The following is a 21,510-nucleotide window of genomic DNA, read 5'->3' as shown; positions in this document are numbered from 1 at the left end:
GCAAGAATAAAATAGGTATAGGAGGAACCAAACATCGGCGCACTACAGGTAATGATGATCCTTATGCCAAAGTCAAATTTACCATACCTTCTTTCCATGGTCGTTATGATGCAGAGGAATACTTAGATTGGGAGATGACTGTTGAACAAAAATTTGCTTCCCATCTTGTTCCTGACCAACATAGGGTTAGACAAGCCACTAGTGAATTTAAAGATTTTGCTCTAATCTGGTGGCAAGAATGTGCTCAATTCAATATACAACCTGATTCATGGGATGCGCTTAAGATAGCAATGCGTGATCGTTTTGTTCCTGCATCTTATAAGCGTGATATGCGTAAGAAATTACAACGTTTAGATCAGGGTGATATGTCTGTTCAAGAGTATTATGCAGAGCTTCAAAAGGGCATGGTTCGATGTGGTGTAGTTGAGGATGCTGAGGATAAAGTGTGTCGTTTTTATGGTGGTTTGAAACGTGAAATTCAGGACATTGTTGACTATGAATCTTTTACTACCACCAACCAGTTGTTCCAGCTTGCTATGCTTGCAGAAAAAGAATTGCAGGGATGACAACAACGACAACAACCACCTCAGAGCAGGAGCACCTCCAACAGATCCTACATGCCCAAGTCTTTTACTCCCAAAGGTGCTTCCACAGTGGTGTCACCAGCTCCAGCAACCACGCCGGCCGATGGTAAGTCTCGTGTGCAGGAACCAACCAAGAGTGCCTCAACAGCAGCGCGCTCTTCCTCTGGCATTCAGTGCCATCGTTGTCAAGGCTTTGGCCATATGATTCGAGAATGCCCAAGCAAGCGGACATACATTGCCACTGATGATGGTGGCTACATCAGTACTTCGGATGCTGAGGACGACACTGAGGATGACCCACCTTCTAACGAGGGTCTTTCATTGAGTGTGGGTGATGCGGGCTCTCAGCGGATTTGTATTGTCCACCGTGTCCTCAGTACACAATTGGGACAGGCAGACAAGATGCAACGCCATAATTTGTTCCAAATTTTATTTGTGATCCACGATCGGCGTGCACGTGTCATCATTGATGGAGGCAGCTGCAACAACCTGGTTAGTGCTGATTTGGTCTAGAAGTTGGGTTTAGCCACACGTCCTCATAAACATCCTTACCATGTTCAGTGGCTAAACGACTCGGGTAAGGTTAAGGTAAATCAAACTGCACGGGTGCATTTTTCTCTTGGTCCATATTCTGATTATGCAGATTGTGATGTGGTACCCATGGACGCATGTTCGCTTTTGTTGGGTCGTCCATGGGAATTTGATAATGATGCTATCCACCATGGTAGAAGTAACACATACACACTTATGTATAAGGGCCAGAACATCACTTTGCACCCAATGACCCCTGCTGAAATTGTACAAGCTGATAAAGAACGACTTGCTTCACCTGATGTTGCTGCCCCAGTTGCAACCCAGGCCGCTATTAAATTGAAAAAATCATAATATGCTTGTAACCAAATCTGATCTATATGATATGGATGTTTCTACTGTGTGCTATGCTTTGATATGTAAGGATGCTTTATTTCCTATTCGTGATATAGCTAGCACTTTGCCTCCTGCGGTCGCTGACATTTTGCAGGCGTATGAGGATGTGTTTCCAAATGAGCTCCCACCGGGGTTGCCACCTTTGAGAGGTATTGAGCACCAAATTGATTTGATTCCGGGAGCATCTTTGCCCAACCGAGCAGCATACAGGACCAATTCTGAGGAGACTAAAGAGATTCAGTGACAAGTCCAAGAGCTTTTGGACCGCGGGTATGTGCGTGAGAGCCTTAGTCCTTGTTCTATACCTGTGCTTTTGGTTCCTAAGAAAGATGGTACATGGCGCATGTTTGTAGATTGTAGAGCCATTAACAACATAACTATTCGATACCGTCATCCTATACCTCGGTTAGATGATATGCTTGATGAGTTAAGTGGCGCTATAATTTTTACAAAGATTGATTTGCGTAGTGGATACCACCAGATTCGCATGAAGTTGGGTGATGAATGGAAAAGTGCTTTTAAGACAAAATTTGGTTTTTATGAGTGGTTAGTGATGCCTTTTGGTTTAACTAATGCACCTAGCACTTTCATATGTTTGATAAATGAGGTTTTACGTACTTTCATTGGTAAATTTGTGGTAGTTTATTTTGATGATATCTTGATATATAGCAAGTCACATGAGGAACATTTGGATCATCTACGTTCTGTTTTTGACGCCTTGAGAGCGGCGAGCTTGTATGCTAACCTTGAGAAGTGCATTTTTTGCACCAATCGAGTTGCTTTTCTTGGCTATGTTGTGACCCCTCAGGGCATTGAAGTGGATGGTGCAAAGATTGATGCCATTAGGAGCTGGCCTACTCCTCAGACTATTACACAGGTGCAAAGTTTTCTTGGTCTTGCAGGGTTCTATCGGCGTTTTGTGAGAGATTTCAGCACCATTGCCGCCCCACTACATGAGTTGACGAAGAAAGGTGTTTCTTTCCATTGGGGCCCAGCACAAGATCAAGCTTTTGATACTTTGAAAGCGCGGCTTACTTCAGCGTCTTTGCTGCAACTTCCTGACTTTGGTAAGACTTTTGAGCTTGAATGTGATGCCAGTGGTGTTGGCATTGGTGGCTTGTTGATGCAAGGAGGTAAACCTGTTGCTTATTTTAGTGAGAAATTGAATGGGCCTACTCTGAATTATTCCACGTATGATAAAGAATTTTATGCTCTTGTTCGTTCTCAAGAGACGTGGCAACATTATGTATGGCTTAAGGAATTCATTATTCATTCTGATCATGAATCACTTAAATACCTTCGCATGCAAAATAAACTGAACCGTAGACATGCCAAGTGGGTTGAATTTATTGAATCTTTTCCATACATCATTAAACACAAGAAAGGAAAAGATAATGTTATTGCTGATGCCTTGTCTCATCATTACACCATGTTGTCTCAACTTGATTGTCGCATTTCTGGACTTGAGTCGATTAAGGGACAGTATGAACTTGATGCTGCTTTTAAAGATGTGATCCTGAATTGTAAAGAGGGTCGTGCTTGGAATAAATATGTGCTGAATGATGGGTATTTGTTTAGAGCTAACCGCTTATGCATTCCAGTTGGATCCGTTCGTCTTCTCTTGTTGCAGGAAGCACATGGTGGAGGTTTGATGGGCCACTTTGGGGCCACAAAGATGTTGGATGTGTTGGCCAACCATTTCTTTTGGCCACAGATGAGGCGAAATGTTCAGAGGTTCGTGAGTCGCTGCACTACATGTCAAAAGGCTAAGTCACACTTGAATCCACATGGTTTGTATATGCCTCTTCCTGTTCCTTCTATTCCTTGGGCGGATATTTCTATGGATTTTGTGTTAGGATTGCCTAGGACTAAGAGGGGGAGAGATAGCGTTTTTGTTGTGGTGGATCGGTTTTCTAAAATGGCACATTTTATACCATGTCATAAAAGTGATGATGTTGTTCATATTGCTGACCTCTTTTTCCAAGAGATTGTACGCTTGCATGGTATGCCTTCTACTATTGTTTCAGATCGTGATGCGAAGTTTTTGAGTCACTTCTGGCGCACTTTGTGGAACAAGTTGGGTACAAAATTGTTATTTTCTACCACTTGTCATCCGCAAACTGATGGACAAATGGAGGTGGTGAACCGTACCTTGGGGACCATTTTGAGGGCTGTTTTAAAGAAGAATTTGAAGATGTGGGAAGAATTTTTGCCTCATGTGGAGTTTGCATACAATCGGGCAACACATTCTACCACCAAGGTAAGTCCTTTTCAGGTAGTGTATGGTTTTAACCTCCGTGCTCCTATTGATATTTTACCTTTGCCTACTACTGAGCGAATTCATAGTGAGGCTAAAGAACATGCTGAATTTATATTGAAAATACATGAAACAACTAAGCAAAATATTGAAAAGATGACTGAAAAATATAGAGTTGCTGGTAGCAAAGGTAAGAAAGAATTAAAGCTTGAACCGGGTGATCTAGTGTGGTTGCACTTGAGAAAAGAATGTTTTCCAGATTTGAGGAAGTCTAAGCTAATGCAAAGAGCTGATGGTCCATTCAAAATACTTGAGAAAATTAATGATAATGCATACAAACTTGAGTTGCCTCCCGAGTTCGGGGTTAGTCCCACCTTTAACATTTCAGATTTGAAACCTTACTTGGGAGAAGAGGATGTGCTTGAGTCGAGGACGACTCCAATTCAAGAGGGGGAGGATGATGAGAACATCACTCCTATGGATATACAAGAGGTTCCTCCGCTGGACATTCAAACCATTCAAGGTCCAATCACAAGAGCTCGCGCGCGACAATTAAATTTAGAGGTGAGCTCGCTCCTAAGCGTTTCTATTAATAATTGTGAGAATGGTTTGCTACCTAATTTTTACAATATGATCAGGAACCAAGGAGAGATCCAGGGAACACATGGAGAGGAGCATGGAGGTGTGGAGGAACAGCAAGGGCCGCCAAGCCACATGGAGGCCCAATCCAATTTAACTTCGAGTCCACCTCGGAGTCCAGGAGCAGCCTGACGTAAATTGGACGCCTAGGCCACATCCGAAGTCCAAATTCGACGATCCACATATGGACGGAAATCTAATTTCATGGAGCTTCTATTGGCATTGGTTTCAGGCCTAAACTCATTCTGAGTCGTCGGGAATTGTCTGAGGAAGTTGGCATCCAGAATCTGTCTCGGTGCTGCAACATCATAATTTGGCCTTTGGGCCGTGTATCTTCGTTGAGCCCATTAGGGGCGCATCCAGGGGGAAGCCACGCCCCTATTCCCTATATCTCAGTAGCCGCCGCCCTCATTAGGGTTCGGATTTTTCTTTAGATCAATCCGTCCTTGAACAGTCGCCGTCTTTCGGTTTGTAGAACCCCAACTTTCGATCTTAATCATTCATCTGCAGTTGTCACTTCAATTTGAGCGCTGCATTTCAAGTTCTTGCTTGTGTTCTTCATTTCGCAGGCAGGGATTAGCCTTCTCGGCGAGATCAACTGGATTGTGACTACGGTTGATAACCAGAGGAGTTGTGGTGCTAAGATTGCGGGGTTCAATTTGCTGACTTGAAGCCGGATCGGTGTGTCACATTCCGACTAAAACAAGTTATCCTTCACCTGATGGAAGATCGGGCACCCCCGTTCATATCAGCTAGCCGAGCCAACTAGGATTCGTCTAGGTAGTTGGAATGTAGGATCTCTAACAGGTAAGTTAAGAGAACTAGTCGATGTAGCAATTAGGAGGCGTGTAAATATTCTATGCATGCAGGAGACTAAATGGAAGGGCCAGAAGGCGAAGGAGGTGGAGGGTTTTGGCTTCAAGCTTTGGTACACGGGGACAACTTCGGGTAGGAATGGTGTAGGCATTTTGATCGATAAGAGCCTTAAGGATGGAGTTGTAGATGTTAGGAGGCAGGGCGACTGGATTATCCTAGTGCGGTTGGTCATTGGAGATTTGGTTCTAAATGTGATCAGTGCCTATGCCCCTCAGGTAGGTCTTAGTGAGAGCTCCAAGAGTCAGTTTTGGGAAGACCTTGATAGCATGGTTAGTACCGTGCCTATCAGTGAGAAGCTCTTCATAGGAGGAGACCTCAATGGCCATGTGGGTGCGACTAATGTAGGATATGAGCGAGTACACGAGAGTTTCGGGTATGGTAATAGGAACGAGGGGGGGATGATGTTTCGAATTTTGCGTTGGCCTACAACCTGCTGTTAGCGAATACCCTCTTGACCTTCCATAGTGGACAATACTCGAGCCAAATCAACTTTATCCTTGCTAGGAGAGAGGATAGACGTGCCTGCTTAGATTGTAAGGTGATACCTGGGGAGTGTGTTGTCCCCCAACACAAGCTTGGGGTGGCGGATTTTCATTTTCGGGTACGTGCCCACCGGGACGAACGTGCCAAGATTGCGAGAACGAAGTGGTGGAAGCTTAGAGGGGAAGAGGCACAAACGTTTAAGGAGAGGATGCTAGGTGAGGGGCCTTGGGAAGAAGGAGTAGATGTAGATGATATGTGGCTAAAGATGGCGACATTTGTCCGGAAGGTGGCCTCAGAAGTGTTTGGTGTGAGTAGGGGAGGCAAGCAGGAAGTGAAAGAGACTTGGTGGTGGAATGACAAGGTGCAAAGGGCTATTAAGGAGAAGAAGGAGTGTTTCAAACGCCTTCACCTCGACAAGAGCGCAACCAACATCGAGGGCTATAGATTAGCGAAGAGGTCTGCAAAGCGAGCTGTAAGTGTAGCGAAAGGTCAGGCTTTTGATGATCTTTATCAACGGCTAGGTACGAAGGAAGGAGAGAAGGACATTTATAGGATCGCTAGGACCCGCGAGAGGAAGACAAGAGACATAAACCAAATCAAATGCATCAAGGATGGGACAGATCGACTTCTGGTGAAGGATGAGGAGATCAAGGACAGATGGTGAGAATACTTCGACAAGTTGTTTAATGGGGAAAATGAGGGTCCTACCTTCGAGTTGGACGACTCATTTGATGATACCAACAGACGCTTTGTGAGGAGGATTCAGGAGGCAGAGATTGGGGAGGCTTTGAAGAGGATGAAGGGAGGTAAAGCGATGAGTCCTGATGGCATCCCCATTGAGGTGTGGAGATGCCTGGGCGAGAGGGCGGTAGTATGGTTAACTAAGCTTTTTAACCTATTTTTCCGGTCAAACAAGATGCCGGAGGAATGGAGGAGAAGTATATTAGTATCGATCTTCAAGAATAAGGGATATCTTCAAAGTTGTACTAACTACCGGGGGATTAAGCTGATGAGCCATATGATGAAGCTTTGGGAGAGGGTTATCGAGCATCGTCTAAGAAGATTGACAAGGGTGACCCAAAACCAGTTTGGGTTCATGCCTGGGAGGTCGACCATGGAGGCGATTTTCTTAGTAAGACAGTTGATGGGGAGATATAGAGAGGAGAAGAAGGACTTACACATGGTATTTATTGACCTAGAGAAGGCGTATGATAAAGTACCGAGAGACGTGATGTGGTGGGCCTTAGAAAAACACAAAGTTCCAACTAAGTATATTACCCTCATCAAGGATATGTATAAGGATGCGATGACTTGTGTTCGAACATGTGATGGCGATACCAGTGACTTTCCAATTAAAATAGGACTACATCAGGGTCAGCATTGAGCCCTTATCTATTTGCTTTGGTGATGGATGAGGTCACAAGGGACATACAGGGTGATATCCCTTGGTGTATGCTCTTTGCTGATGATGTGGTGCTAGTTGACGAGAGTAGGGCAGGGGTTAATACGAAGTTAGAGCTGTGGAGACACACGTTAGAGTCGAGGGGGTTCAGACTGAGTAGGACCAAGACCGAGTATATGATGTGCGACTTTAGCCCGACTAGGCATGAGGATGGGGACGTTAGCCTCGAAGGTCAAGTGGTGGCCAAGAAGGATACTTTTCGGCATCTAGGATCAATGCTTCAGAAAGATGGAGATATTGAGGAAGATGTTAGGCATAGAATTTCAGCCGGTTGGTTGAAGCGGCGGCAGGCTTCTGGCGTCCTCTGTGACAAGAAGGTGCCACAGAGGCTAAAAAGTAAGTTCTATAGGACGGCGATTCGGCCGGTGATGCTATACGGTGCTGAATGTTGGCCTACAAAAAGACGACATGTCCAGCAACTGAGTGTAGCAGAGATGCGTATGCTGCGTTGGTTCTACGGGCATACAAGAAGGGATGGAGTCCGGAACGAAGAGATTGGAGATAGGGTCGGGCTGGCACCTATCGAGGAGAAGTTGATTCAACATCGGTTGAGATGGTTTGGGCATGTACAACGGAGGCCTCCTGAGGCGCCGGTGCGTAGTGGAGTTTTAAACCGGGGCGATAATGTAAAGAGAGGTAGAGGTAGACCTAGACTAACTTGACGAGACGGTTAAGAGAGACCTTAAGGAGTGGAATATCGCTAAGGAATTAGCTATGGATAAGAGCGCTTGGAGATTAGCAATTAACGTACCTAAACCGTGACCTTTGTTACTTTTTGTTTAACCTCTAACTCTTTCTTTGACTTGTGCCCTTTTTGTATTTCTTATTCTTGTTTTCTGTGGGTTTTATCTCTAGCCTACCCCAACTTGCTTGGGATAAAAGGCTAAGTTGTTGCTGTTGTTGTTGTTGATTCTCGTAAATAAATTCATAAATGGCCGGCGTGAGCATCAACTCACTTGAGCATGGTAACGTGATGAATGTCATAAGACATATATTGCTGATTTAATGAGGCTGCCGGATTGCTATTGCTAGGGTTCATATATGCAATAGAGTTTGGGTGAGTTTCCTGCATCCAAAATATAATTCAATCTTTTCGGTCCCGTTTTAATTAATAAAACTTCAGCACCCGTGAGAGAGGTTGGACCTAAATGGCAAAAGAAAGGAGAGAAAAGAAAGAAATAACAGTCTAACAGATAAGCAGTATCTGGAACATAAAATGCGGCAGCAAAATTCCTTTGTCCCCGAGCCCAAACAAACCCCCCGGCACCGCGAATTCCTGAGGCCGCATGTGCCCCGCCGGTTTGTCCCCGGCGGCGGCCAGCCCCGCCCCGCTGTCCTCCGCCGTCCGCCGGGCGACAAGTTCAAATTTGAACGTGCGCCGCACCCACCTGCTCCTCCCCTGTGTCAGCCATAAAACCACTTCCTCACAAAAAGGCGTGTACCCCACCCGCAGCAAGCATCCTAGCGCCATCAAGTGCCCCCACCACCACGCCACCCGCCGCAACCCCCCCGACCCCACCACACACATTCCTCTCCCCATTCCCCTCCCCACCATTTCCTCCCAATTCCCTTCGCCGTCAGCCATCGTCCACCTCCCCCGCTCCTCCCCTCCCTCGCAGCCCGCGGCCCCGGAGTTCGAAGTCCTCGGAGCGCGGAGCGGCCTGCTCCGGAACCTGCCGAGCCTGCGGGAGGAGGCGGGGGAGAGTTGGACCCGGGGCCCCCCACCCCGCCTGCGAGATTCGGCCCGATCTGCGGCGGGCCATGGAGCTGGACAGCATCGAGTGCGTGTCCTACTCCGACGGCATGGAGGACGACGACGACGCCGCGGCCGTCACCTCCGCGCAGCTCCCGCGCCCCTTCCTCAAGTCCGCCTCCTCCGCCGGCAGCGCCGCCGCGGCCGTCAACGTGGTCGTCGTCTCCGACCGCGCCGGGGCCGCGGGGCCGGGCGGGGCGGGGCCCGGGGCCGGGCCGCTGGTCATATCGCCGGCCACGGGCGTGCACGAGCTGCTCGAGTGCCCCGTCTGCACCAACTCCATGTACCCGCCCATCCACCAGGTCCGCCTTTTGGCCTTCTTTTTCGGGATCTTGGCTTGCTAGCCTTCCGGGTCTGCAATTGCGTGATCCGGTGGTGCTAGTCTCGAGGTAGGACCTTAGTTGCTTGCGCGCTGGGTTCTTATGTCGGCGGGAGACTTGCCCGCTTTATCTGGAACAATCTTTTTGCCATAAGGCATGGCGTAATTGATACATTTGAACAGAGGGAAGAACTTTTGTTTCTTCAACTAGTACGGAACTACAGGTGCTTGGTCATGCGCCCTGCTGGTGCTCTGCTTCCTGCAGGTTGTGTAGTTTACTCTGTAAATGCAGTTTAGATACGAGAATCATATGCTATGGCTGCGATTGCAGTTATCTTACACCAGTGTAGTTTCTTCCTTATTTGTCAAAGGACTGTGTTTAGCTGTTGCTCCGTAGTCTAGTCTTTGAATAAAATCTGGTACCACATGGAGCAGTATCTTGTTACAGTGAACCTATGCTCGTATCTGGAATCAGAATGTGCGGCAGAGCATCAACAGATGAGGATCGATTTAGCCTGGTCTTGCTCCATGCCTTTCTGAATCTCATGACTTTTAGGACCTGATTCATGGCATTAGATGCTTGGTAATGGACTCTTAACACTGGGAAGCAAGACTGTGTGTTAGGGCAGATGTTTGCAAAGTACTGGGTTCTTTTGGACGCAGCATCTATGCCCTTCTATATGACTATATCCAGAAGGCCAAACAGTTTCCAATTCTAGTTTTGTCTGTACTTTTAAGGATGTCCTGTGTGCGTGCTTTCATGCCCATACACATGAGGAATGTAAGACTTTTTTGGGAACTGGAAAAGGCCTTTTAGTTTTAGTGGATCAGTGGTTCTTTCATTTACTGTTATATATTTTGGGTTTCTCTGAGCTTTACGAAATTCTTTATGGAGCACCGCTATTAGTTTACTTCCCACAGCCAATTTTGTCTTTCCAAAATTGAACATTATGTGACCATATTATTCTTGAATTGATTTACCGTATGCTCCTTACATATTCCTTGTATAGCGCGTTAAAGCAATAACCTTGGAGTACTGATCTGGTTTTATTGATGTACTATGATACTTTTCTGAATTGTAAGACACAAATAATACACCATCAGTTCAACTATGGGATGCTCTAATAGTGCTATGTTTGAGTTTGAATTGACCCGTCAAAATGTTGACTAATAGGTTTCTGTTGTTTGATGAGTCATGATGTTCTCTTTAGCAGTTTGGCTTCTGGCTATCTAGTGCAAAATTTGTTTTTAAGCTCCTTTACTTGAAACTCTCTATATAAATTTCATACTTTCATTTCAAAGTAGTGAAAGCAAACATCTTTTTGTACTTGCTGAAAATAGTCTCCTGACTGGCCTATATCAAGTATTAGACTGCTGCAGTATAATTCCTTTTCCGTTTGTCTAGCTACCTTTTTGATTTCCTGTACTCTTTTTTGGCTGAAGTTTCTTATTAGTTTCTCTTACTCATAGCTCATAGGGCATTTTTGTTTTCTTTTTTTTTTTGGCTCAAAATGACCATGATAAGATATTCTGGTAATTTTCCAATTGGGTGATAACATGCCAGATGACACAAAGAGTTTCTTATATCAGGATATCAGGACAAAAGGGTTTTCATTCATAGTATAGTATTGTAATTTATTACATGAAACTTCAATTTTTCTAGGTGTAGCATTTGGAATTTGTAATTCAATAATCAACATAAGAAGTAGCTTGTATTGTAATAGACTGATATGTTCCCTATGTTACAGTGTCAAAATGGTCATACTCTGTGTTCCACCTGCAAAACTCGGGTGCACAACCGCTGCCCAACCTGTCGGCAGGAGCTCGGTGACATCAGGTGTCTGGCATTAGAAAAAGTGGCTGAATCACTTGAGCTTCCCTGCAAATACTACTCTCTTGGTTGTCCAGAGGTCTTCCCATACTACAGCAAGCTCAAGCATGAATCACAGTGCAATTTTAGGCCATACAACTGCCCATATGCAGGTTCTGAATGCTCAGTTGTAGGTGATATTCCCTTTCTTGTTGCTCATCTACGGGATGATCATAAAGTGGATATGCACTCTGGATGTACATTTAATCACCGCTATGTCAAGTCCAACCCAAGAGAGGTCGAAAATGCAACCTGGATGTTAACTGTAAGTATCCACATATATTTTATCAACACTATGTGAAGTGGACATTGCCTTGTTTTATCAGTTCCATTCGACCATTCCATAGATTTCATGTTGGAGGATTTTTACTTATCGCACCATCAGTGGTCTCCAACATCCCTTATTGCTCAAGTCAAAAACAGATGCTCAATGCATGAAGCAAATAAATCAAAATTTTCTAATCACATTCCACTATCATGGTATAAGAAAGTTGTGCTTTATTTTATCTATGTTTGAATCAAGTGAATTAATCTGATACAATCTTCTCTGTTTCTAGGTTTTTCATTGTTTCGGGCAGTACTTTTGCTTGCACTTCGAGGCCTTCCAGCTTGGAATGGCACCGGTATACATGGCTTTCCTCCGGTTTATGGGTGATGAAAATGATGCTAGGAACTACAGCTATAGCCTTGAGGTTGGGGCAAATGGAAGGAAGATGATATGGGAGGGCACTCCCCGCAGCATTCGGGACAGTCACAGGAAGGTCAGAGACAGCCATGATGGTCTAATAATTCAGCGAAACATGGCTCTCTTCTTCTCAGGTGGAGATAGGAAAGAGTTGAAACTGCGGGTCACAGGTCGTATCTGGAAGGAACAGCAGAATCCTGACTCGGGAGCCTGCATTCCCAATCTATTCAGCTGAATCCAGTAACAAGAATGAATCCAGGTGTATATTAATATGGCGGATGTGCTTGTGTGTCTCTGTGATTTGTGTTTTGTTATTTTCATTGTCCTGCCAAGCTGCCATTGCAGCCTGCCCTAAATTAGTTAGGGCATATTGTTGTCACGATCATGAAAATACTGAATGCCTTCTGTTGTTGGCTGCCGACTAAGGTCTCATGAATCACATGATAAGCATTTTCCTCGACGAATTGGTGTATCCGGCGTCATTTTGAGATGAGGGCTACATACAGCTTGTGCTGTTATGTTTGTTTCGCTGTATTCTGTCTGGAAATAAGCTGTTGAACATTAACTGGTAGTATCTCAGAATGTTTTTCTTACCTTTTCCCTTGCCTATTAAGATCTGCATGTTGGTGCCGGGATATATCAGGTCAAGAAACTATATGCCCACCATTGCTGCTGCAGTAGAGGATGAGGGAGGAGGGGCAGCGACTGACAAGTAAGAGAAAGAAGGGTGTAGAATGAGAATTGCTCAATTTGAGAGCCAATTTGAGGTCAAAAGGAGAAGTGTTTGATTTGAGAGGAAATTTTGTCTGCAGGGTTAATGTAGGGTGACACATGATCCTTGGGTTTCCTAATACTTCTATGACCTTAGCAGCAAGGTCATCCTATTTCCCTTCCCTTCCCCTATTATGATCAGGTTATTTTTTTATTTTGATCTGGTGTGGTGGATTAGAGAAGATGTTGTCCATTCCTTATGTAATGTATTGTGGTTATAATAGTAGCATTTGGAGTAGATTTCCTAAGGGCTGGGTGATTTTATGTGTAACATATTTCATAGTTCATTTTGCACATGATGTTTCTTATCTGAGGATTATTTCATAGTAATTTGGATCCCTGTGGGATGATTCGTATCCCCATTATTTTTGCTTAGCAAGGGTGAAATTTCATGCTGTCCGATGAAGTTGTGGTTACAAAGATGGATAGTGGATACTGTTCATTTTTAATATGGCTTTGGCATATTTCTACTACTGCACTGTCAATCCATAATGCTCATCATGTGTTCAGGACCTGGATTTTTCAATGATTCACCAGTGGTTGTTTGGAAGATGTTAAGTACCTGTTTACTATAATTCCTCAGGTCCATTGTACGTGCAATTGTTATGCACCCTAAATTCTATTATCCAGCTTATTTGATGGATCACTCATTCAGCTGATTAACATTATTGAACCAAGTATTTTTCTTGTTGCATTGCGTTAAGCTGAACATTCGTCCTGCATAAGCTGGTGATGGACATTCAATAAGAGATTACTTAGCAATGGTCATTCATGTATTGTTTATTAAATTTTCCTTAAACATGTAGAATGTATACGATCTTAACTTTGAACCATTGCTTACTGGTGAATTCTATAATCCTCCATAACAACCATGGTGACTAAATGCTAAATCTGTTGCTTTGTTTTTATGCATAATGTAATTCTGTTAATCTCTTGCTTTGAATGATTAGTTGTGTTTGTGTTTTCTGAAATCTGCTTCAAATGTTGGGATGTGTGGACACTAAAGTAAAATGGTTTTGCATGTCTTTGCTTGAATTTGGATTATTATCATTCATTCAAGTTAGTTTCGGATATACTGATTGCAAGCAAGCAATTTTTAGAGTGGGAGTAAACCATGAGTTAATAATATAACAATTTAAAAGGCTTTACTATTCCCAGTGGGGCAACTTGGCAAGCTAGGCTGCACTAGCTGTATTATGTATTGCTGAACAGTTTAGTGGATGTGCATACTGGATTGTGTTCAGCACGGTAAGGAAAGAATCTCAAATTTCCCAAGTTCTAAATCAGCATTTAGTAGAAACTCATCTTGCTTGATGGGCAAACCTGTATTATTACATGTCCTAATGTTGTTACCTATCCGTCAGTTTTGAAGCTGCCTATTCCTAGTAGAAGATATGTATACTATAGAGAAAGAACTTATGCTCTACTTTCTGAAGGGAATAATACTGAACGAACCCTAATGGTCTTCTGCACCAAGGATGTCTTGCTTCATATGTAAGCTGATGTGGTGCATACATGATAACTAAGTTGTGTTATCCCTGTTAAACTATCCTTTCGAAAAGGATTACTGTTCTAAAGTTGTTAGGTTTCTTGAAATATGTAGCAATGTCTGATTTGTTACCTGACAACTCTTTTGTGAAGGGTCAGATCATTTGCATTTATAGCTGCTTCTGTATACCTTTGAAATGTTTTTCATGTTGCTCCTACTTTGTACAAATAGTCCCTGATTTGGTTTTTCTAGGATCTTGTATGTTGGAAATAGCTTGATGTTTTCAAGTGCCAATTGTATGCAAGTTACCATAACATCCATACACTGGCCATGCAAACAATACATATATTAATTTCTGATTGGATATACTAGTCATGCACTCTATTATGCAAAATCTTATCATAAGTTGGTCGATGAATCACATATTGATGGTCTTCTGGACACAAACAACCTGAGCTGGATTGCTTAAAAACAATAATTCTTGTCAATTGAATATTCAATGTCCAGAAATGTTTATTTAAAGAATATACTTAAAATTGTATTGATTGGAAACTATTTTGAACGGTTCTTTCTTAGGAGGTCATATCTAAAGTTTTTGAGTGGAAACAGTTTGATAAGCTTCTGGTGCTCATCTTTTGTATTGATGAGTGGCTTAATGTTTTTAGTATCATTCTGCCAAAAAAAAATGTTTCTAGTATCATTGGCTTAAAATTTCTAGTGAAGATAATAGTTAAATGGTTGGAACCGTACACGAATGGATCCATACAGGTTTGCATACAATTACTGCCACTGATTTAGTTATTCTGGTGAACTCTGTTTTTTAACTATTGTCAACACACTGCTGGCTGCTAGGCTGCAACGAGAATATGTGTACGAAGAACACTTAATGGAGTGTGTCGCATCCTAATTGTCAAATATGGCAGCTTGCCTATAGGATGCAGTTTTTTTTAAAAAAATTGACCTGAGGTGGGAAAGACCGCTCCCACGATATTATATTAAGAAGGAGACCTTCCCGTATAAGCAGGGGTGGGCCCACTGGTATTCTAGGATATTCATTGAATACCTATTATTTTTTTTTAAAAATCAAATATATATAATCATATACATGTAACTATATTAAAAAATATGAGAAAATGATATATCATCTCAATCTATTCACATCCAGCCCATCTCCCTTCTCGAAATGGGCCAAACAACCCAAAAATCGGCCCACTGGCCGGCCTTTCCCTCATTCCCCTGCGAGCCTCTCTCCCTCGGACCCTCACTCAGGACCCTCACTCAACTCGATCACTCAAACCCTACCCACAAAAGGCTGGCCGATAGCAGCAGGGGGCGGCGACGGCGGCCAGCCAGGCGGGCTGCGGGCACCGGGCAGGCAGGCGGCGGCGGTGGACGGGTGGGCCGGCTTTGACCTTGCGTGGGGAGGGCAGGTGGCTGCCGGGCGCCGCCGGGCCCCGGAGCCGAGGCGGCGAGGCGAGCCGCACCCGCGCGGAGACAAGAGCGGGCCAGCGGGGCGGCCTGCGGCAGTGCGGCACGGGCGCACGGTGACAACGGCACCGCAGCAGGCAGGGCGTGGCGGCGCGCGCGGGGCTGGGGCCGGCGCATCCGCGCAGGGTGCCATGGCCGTAGCCGGCAGCCCGTAATCCACTCAAAATTGGACAATTGCTAAGGTAAATTTCTCAAATTCCCAATCCCATATTCCTCTTTCTATATCTATGTCTATATTTTGTGGACTATGCGTGTGTTCGTTTCCAGAGTCTAAAGTTTAGAGGGGTCACATCAAAGAGAATCTTGTCATTTAGAAGTATTAAATAAAGTCTAATTACAAAACTAATTGCAGAACCCTAGGGCTAATTCGCGAGACGAATCTAATGAGGTATATTAGTTCATGATTAGCGGATGATTACTGTAGCATCACTGTGGCAAATTATGGATTAATTAGGCTCATTAAATTTGTCTCGCGAATTAGCACCTATCTGTGCAAAAAGTTTTGTAATTAGATTTTATTTAATACTTCTAAATGATAAAATTTTCTTTGATATGATGGGTCTAAAATTTAGAGGGTAGGAAACGAACAGGGCCTATATCTATGTCTTATGTGTGTACTTTAGGCTGTCAAATTTTTTTTGCCACCCTTTACAATCTTGAATACCCAAACTCAAAGTCCTGGGCCCGCCCCTGCGTATAAGGTCAAAAAAAATCCCGAACCCCTGCCCTACCCGTACATAGTGGCCCGGCGCCCGCGAGAAAGCCGGGCCCCAACTGCGCTTTGGAATGGGAACATGCAAGGGGAATTTTTACGCCAAACGGGAGTCGGAACTCCTGAGCTGGTGAGACCACATCTGGCCATCCACCAACCGGGCTAAAGAAATAAAACTTTAAGAATAGTGAACTGACAATGCTTGGCTTTAGTTAATTTCTTATGAATAAACCTTGGTTTCACTGGTTGCTTGAAATTTTCTCGAGGCCATCTTTGTCCACTATAACCCATCTTCAAAAATTGGTGGAGCAGGATTTTCTAAATAACATGCCATCAGCGAATGGATACCGGGATAAGGTCACAGTTTCCATGCTGAAACCTTGAAGAGTCAATTCTTAGTCTTTGAATCCTACTTCCATTATGGATTTGCACTTCCACCGTCTTCTTTTTTTCTTGAAATTTTACGTTTGTACGAGATCGAGCTGATCCATCTGAACCTCACGTCGATTACCTAGTTAGTACTTTTTTTTTTCCATCTTTGTGAAGCTTTCCTTGATATTGCTCCGAGTGTTGCCCTTTTCTGTCACTTCTATAAATTAGAGCATCAGAAATGTAGAGGTACTCTGATCTCTCTAGGGGAGCTGGCATCTGCACTCGTGAGGGCATTTCAGAATCCATACCCATGCCACTAAAACATGAAAAAGAAAATTGGTTTTATTGCACCGTTCCTCCCGTTTCACCTATACTCATTCCCGTCCTCTTCCTTATAAAGGAATACTCCACTGTCCCATTTCTAGTTGGACAAATACTCCAAAGCTACACCCAAAGCACCACATTTACATTAATAAAACTTACATTAAAAAAAATGTTTTTCCCGAGCATGAAAGGTTTTACGAAGGCTTACACCTTTGCCCGAGCAAGCAAATTTTTCAATAAGCCTCCGTCCGCTAAAATTCCTGTCAAATCATATTCGAAGAAGAATCCACATTGTGTCATAAGTAAAAAAGTACCAGAAGCTTCCTTATTTTATTTGTAGTCTGAGGTCATAACCTTTAAAAATCACTTGGGTCACTTTAAATTTATAGTAATGCCATTTGGGTTAAACTAGTAATGCCATTTGTGTTAAACAATGCTCCTGCTACATTTCAATCCTTGATGAACTCAGTTCTTGCTTCATTTTTGAGGAAGTTTGCACTAGTATTTTCTGATAACATCCTTATATACAATGCTAACATGACAAAACATGTTGATCATTTGAGGGTTCTTCTATAAAAATCAATACAATTCAGAGTTGGTCTCAACCAAGCAATGTAACTCCATTAAGGTCATTTTTGGGCCTTGCTGGATGTTATATAAGGTTTATCCAAGTGTATGGAATCATTAGCAAACCAAGAAGGTGTTTGGATTGATAGCCAGCAAATAACTTATGTTAAACTCAAACAGATCATGTCCAGTCCACCTGTTTTATCACTACCAGATTTTACTCGGCCTTTCATTTTGGAGGCTGATGCTAGGGGAATTGCTGCAGTACTAATGCAGAATGGCCAACCAATTGCTTTTATAAGTAGGACTTTGGGTCCTAAGACGTCTGCATTATCAACTTATGAAAAAGAGGAAATATAAATATTGGAGGCTCTTAAGAAATGGAAACATTATTTTGCTAGTTCTTATAGAGCCTTAAGTATATCCATGAGCAAAGACTGCTAGAGGGAGTTCAGCACATTCTCCATAATGTATGGCCATCACCACAGTAATTCCTATATGGATTGAGCAAGTGCTTAACAGCTATGAACAAGGTGAAAAGTGTGTTGATCTGATAGCAAAGTTGAGCATTGATCCAAATTCTATTCCAAATCATTCTCTCAGTAATGGACTTCTTAGGTATCAGGGGAGACGGTTGATTGGTGATACAGGCCAATAGATGCAACAGTTACTAGGAAGTTTTTAGTTTTCACAAATCAGCCCTGGGTGGTCATTCTGGGAAAGGGCAAACTTATCAGAGGTTAAATTGGTGTTCTATTGGCCGGTTGGCCCAAAAGGCAACAACAAGCTAAAGAGAATGCCAAGAATTGTGCTGTGTGCCACAAAAACAAGCCTGAAATCATTCCTTATCTAGGACTATTGCAACCATTATCTATACTAGATATGGCATGGACACATATATCTATGGATTTTGTGGAGGACTTGCCAAAATCTCAAGGCAAAGATGTAATTTTAATAGTAGTGGATAGATTAACCAAGTATTCTCATTTCATTTCTAATAGTTACCCTTACACTGCTCAAGATATAGTTACGTATTTCTTCATAATATCCTCAAATTACATGTCATGCCAAAGGTTATCTAGCAAACAGGGATCCAATATTCATAAGTAATGGTTCGCCATCATTTTTAAGATATTAAAAGTGCAGCTCCGTTTTACAACTGCTTATCACCCCCAAACTAATGGACAAACAAAATGAGTTAATTAATTATTGGTTAGTTACTTGAGATATGTATGTATTTTAACAGTCCTAAAAGATCATATTATTGGTTATCACTTGCAGAGTGGTGGTACAATACAAGCTATCACACTTCTTTGAACATGCCCCCCTCCAAGTTCTGTATGGGTTTCCTCCTCTAATGGTGGCTCAAGCTATGATTCCAGTCTCCCTTGATCTGTCAGCTAAAGAGCAACTCGGGAACGTGGCTACTTAGGTGTTCAGAGATAATTTAACCAAGGCTGATTCTAGTCTGCCTTGATCTGTTAGCTCAAGAGCAACTCAGAAACGTGGCTACTTATAGGTGATCAGAGACAATTTAACCAAGGCATATAGATATATTTGAAAGAATCTTTGAAGTAGGAGACATGGTATATTTGAAGATTCAGCCATATAGATACACATCCTTGAGCACCCACAGGTCAATGAAGCTTCATTCCAAGTTCTATGGGCCATTCAGAATGTTGGACAAAATTGGAAAGGATGCATACAAAATCTTCTACCTAAAGGTGCCTTCCATGTCCTTAAGCTAAAAGGGTATATGGGACATTTTGCAATTTCAAGTCCAAATCTTCCATTAAAAGTCCAGATCTTCCATTAATTAATGATAAAAAGAACCATTAAAGTAGGTCTAGTGGCTATTTTACCAAGAAGAATGATCCCAAGCAACAATGAACCAATGGCGCAGTGGTTAATTCACTAGATGAATCTTCTAAAATTTGAGGCCATATGGGAAGATGCAGCTTTCATTTGGAAGGTTTTCCTGCTTTATTTCCATCCCTGAGGACAAGGATGATAAGGGGTGGCTTTGTCAGGCATCTCTGAATCTGAATGGAATGTGCAATTCGTCAGTTTCATCAAGCTAGAGCTACCAGAGCAAGTCGGTCATCGAGATAACGTTTCACCGATTTCAATTGAGCAATTATCCATCGTTTTCGTGTATCCACCAGTCATCGTCAAACACGATAAATTTCGAACGTGAATTGTTTCAATTCAGGGTATTTCTTCTCCATTTCTTGGTTTTGAGATTTTCTTTTTTATTTTCGTTTTACAGCACATGTGAACTGACCGTCTTACCCTTACCTTATCCATTCACATGCCAGTTGCAACGACCGGTGATCATCGACGGTATGGCGGTGTTCATTATGGACATCCGGACCCGTTCCTGGAACTGGATCCTCGCCTCGGCTAGCTTCATCCGGACCCTTTCCTCGCGCAGCTCGTCGGCAAGCTGCAGCATCTCCTGCTCCCTCTCCAGCTCCTCCCGTGCGGCCTCCCGCTGGAGCTCTCCTCCTCCGCCACCGCGCCGCCGCCGCCGCCGCCAACGCCCCTGGAAAGCTCGTTGCAGACCTTCTCCGGCCGCGCCTTGGCCGTCCTCTCGCGCTCCAACTCCCGCGTGGCCGCCCGCAGCGACCCCTCGGCGTCCGCCAGCGCCTCAGCAAGCTTATTGCCCACCCTGGCGCGGCGCCGCGAGCGGCGCTCGCGGTCCCAGCTCCGAGGCGACCAGCCGGGCGGCCGCCGCGGCCTTCTCCCTGTGCATGGCCTTCCACACGCGCACCTCGTCCGCGAGCTGCCTCCGCAGCCGGTGGTGCTCCTCCTTGACGCTGCGGCGGCGGCCGTTGTGGTGCCTCGCGAGCCGCCGCATGCGGCGAGGAGCGCAGTGCGGTGAGGAGCGATGCTGCGGTCGGGCCGAGCGCGCCGGCGGGGCCCAGGATGTTGGCTAGGACCCTAGCAGTTGCCTCGTGCGAGCGGAGGACGGCGGCGGGAGCGGAGGGGCAGCGACGGTGGAGCTTCTCGCGGCGTCAGGAAGAGAGCGAGAGAGACGGCGAGAGGCGAGAGAGAGAGACGGCGTTGTCTATGGATAAGATCAGGGGCAAAATGGGGAGTTCACGTGTGATGTAAAACGAAAATAAAAAAATGAAAATCGCGAAATCATGAAAAGGAGGAGAATTCCCGAAATCGAAATAATTCGCGTGGGGAGGGTTATATTTCGAAAAGCTCGCTAATTGAAGAAATGAGGCATGTGAATTCGAGATTAAGTATCGAAATTTCTCATCAAACATGGAGAAGTTCAGTGCCTTAAACTAATTTACTTCCATTTTGAGACGTAAAACAATATTACTTCTTAAGTCACTCCTTAATGTAATTGCCAAGCCACTTGTATTTAAGACTTTGTCTCAGGCCTAGTAAGGCCTCCAAAAAGAACCCTAATCGAGTATCCTAGAGTAGCTGCAGCAGTAGGTTTGCCGCCATGGCTGCTGTTGCTCTTGAACTTCTTCATCCTCTCAGTCCTTTCTTCTGGATTCCTTCTTCAGTTCGCCCGACCCTCACAGCTAAGGGCAGGCAGCAGCCCCAAAATCATCTGCCATTGCACGAACCCACGCCGTGCTTTATGCTAAATCTTTCTCTCCTCCCAACACCTCTCCGTGCATCTTTCCGGCATCCATCGGGACGAAACCTATGGGGGCGTGCCATGGCATCGACAACCAGGAGGGCGGCGCCAATGGCTTGCAGCCAGGGGCCAGTGCCCAGATTCATCCTGCTCGTGCTGCATCTAAAGGATCGGCCAAGAAGAAGCACCAAGACGCCGGCCGTATAGCTCACGCTGCTTGTGCCGATTGCATAGACCATAAGAATACAAATACCAGAATAGAGCGATTAATCTTATGGAACTGATTTCTGAATCCTCTTTCAAGACAAGAAAGGTGAACTTAGGT

At 44.2% G+C, this 21,510-nt stretch overlaps 1 protein-coding gene and 1 long non-coding RNA gene across 2 annotated transcripts; both read left to right on the top strand.

Annotated features, from left to right (window-relative positions):
• The first annotated feature begins 8,692 nt into the window (after nt 1–8,692).
• LOC112891730 (E3 ubiquitin-protein ligase SINAT5-like) lies at nt 8,693–12,319 on the top strand. The gene is made up of 3 exons (XM_025958673.1): nt 8,693–9,283; nt 11,049–11,435; nt 11,728–12,319. Exons 1-3 carry the CDS (start codon nt 8,990–8,992, stop codon nt 12,088–12,090), a joined length of 1,044 nt encoding a protein of 347 aa, XP_025814458.1. The 5' UTR covers nt 8,693–8,989; the 3' UTR covers nt 12,091–12,319.
• A 3,068-nt stretch (nt 12,320–15,387) lies between these two features.
• On the top strand, nt 15,388–20,752 carry LOC112901335. The gene is made up of 3 exons (XR_003230269.1): nt 15,388–15,785; nt 18,860–19,791; nt 19,897–20,752. It is a non-coding gene; the product is annotated as an uncharacterized LOC112901335 (long non-coding RNA).
• The last annotated feature ends 758 nt before the right edge of the window (nt 20,753–21,510 follow it).

This window comes from Panicum hallii, chromosome 1 (assembly GCF_002211085.1).
Source record: "Panicum hallii strain FIL2 chromosome 1, PHallii_v3.1, whole genome shotgun sequence".
Lineage (NCBI taxonomy): Eukaryota > Viridiplantae > Streptophyta > Magnoliopsida > Poales > Poaceae > Panicum > Panicum hallii.
The sequence above is the reverse complement of the archived record's forward strand: the minus strand, read 5'-3'. Positions and strand labels throughout refer to the sequence as shown.

Bases quoted from the DNA above. Each gene is read 5' to 3' on its own strand.
- LOC112891730 (XM_025958673.1), top strand. From the start codon at position 8,990: ATGGAGCTGGACAGCATCGAGTGCGTGTCCTACTCCGACGGCATGGAG. The intron at 9,284-11,048 runs GTCCGCCTTTTG...CCTATGTTACAG, and splicing joins TGTACCCGCCCATCCACCAG to TGTCAAAATGGTCATACTCT. The intron at 11,436-11,727 runs GTAAGTATCCAC...CTCTGTTTCTAG, and splicing joins ATGCAACCTGGATGTTAACT to GTTTTTCATTGTTTCGGGCA.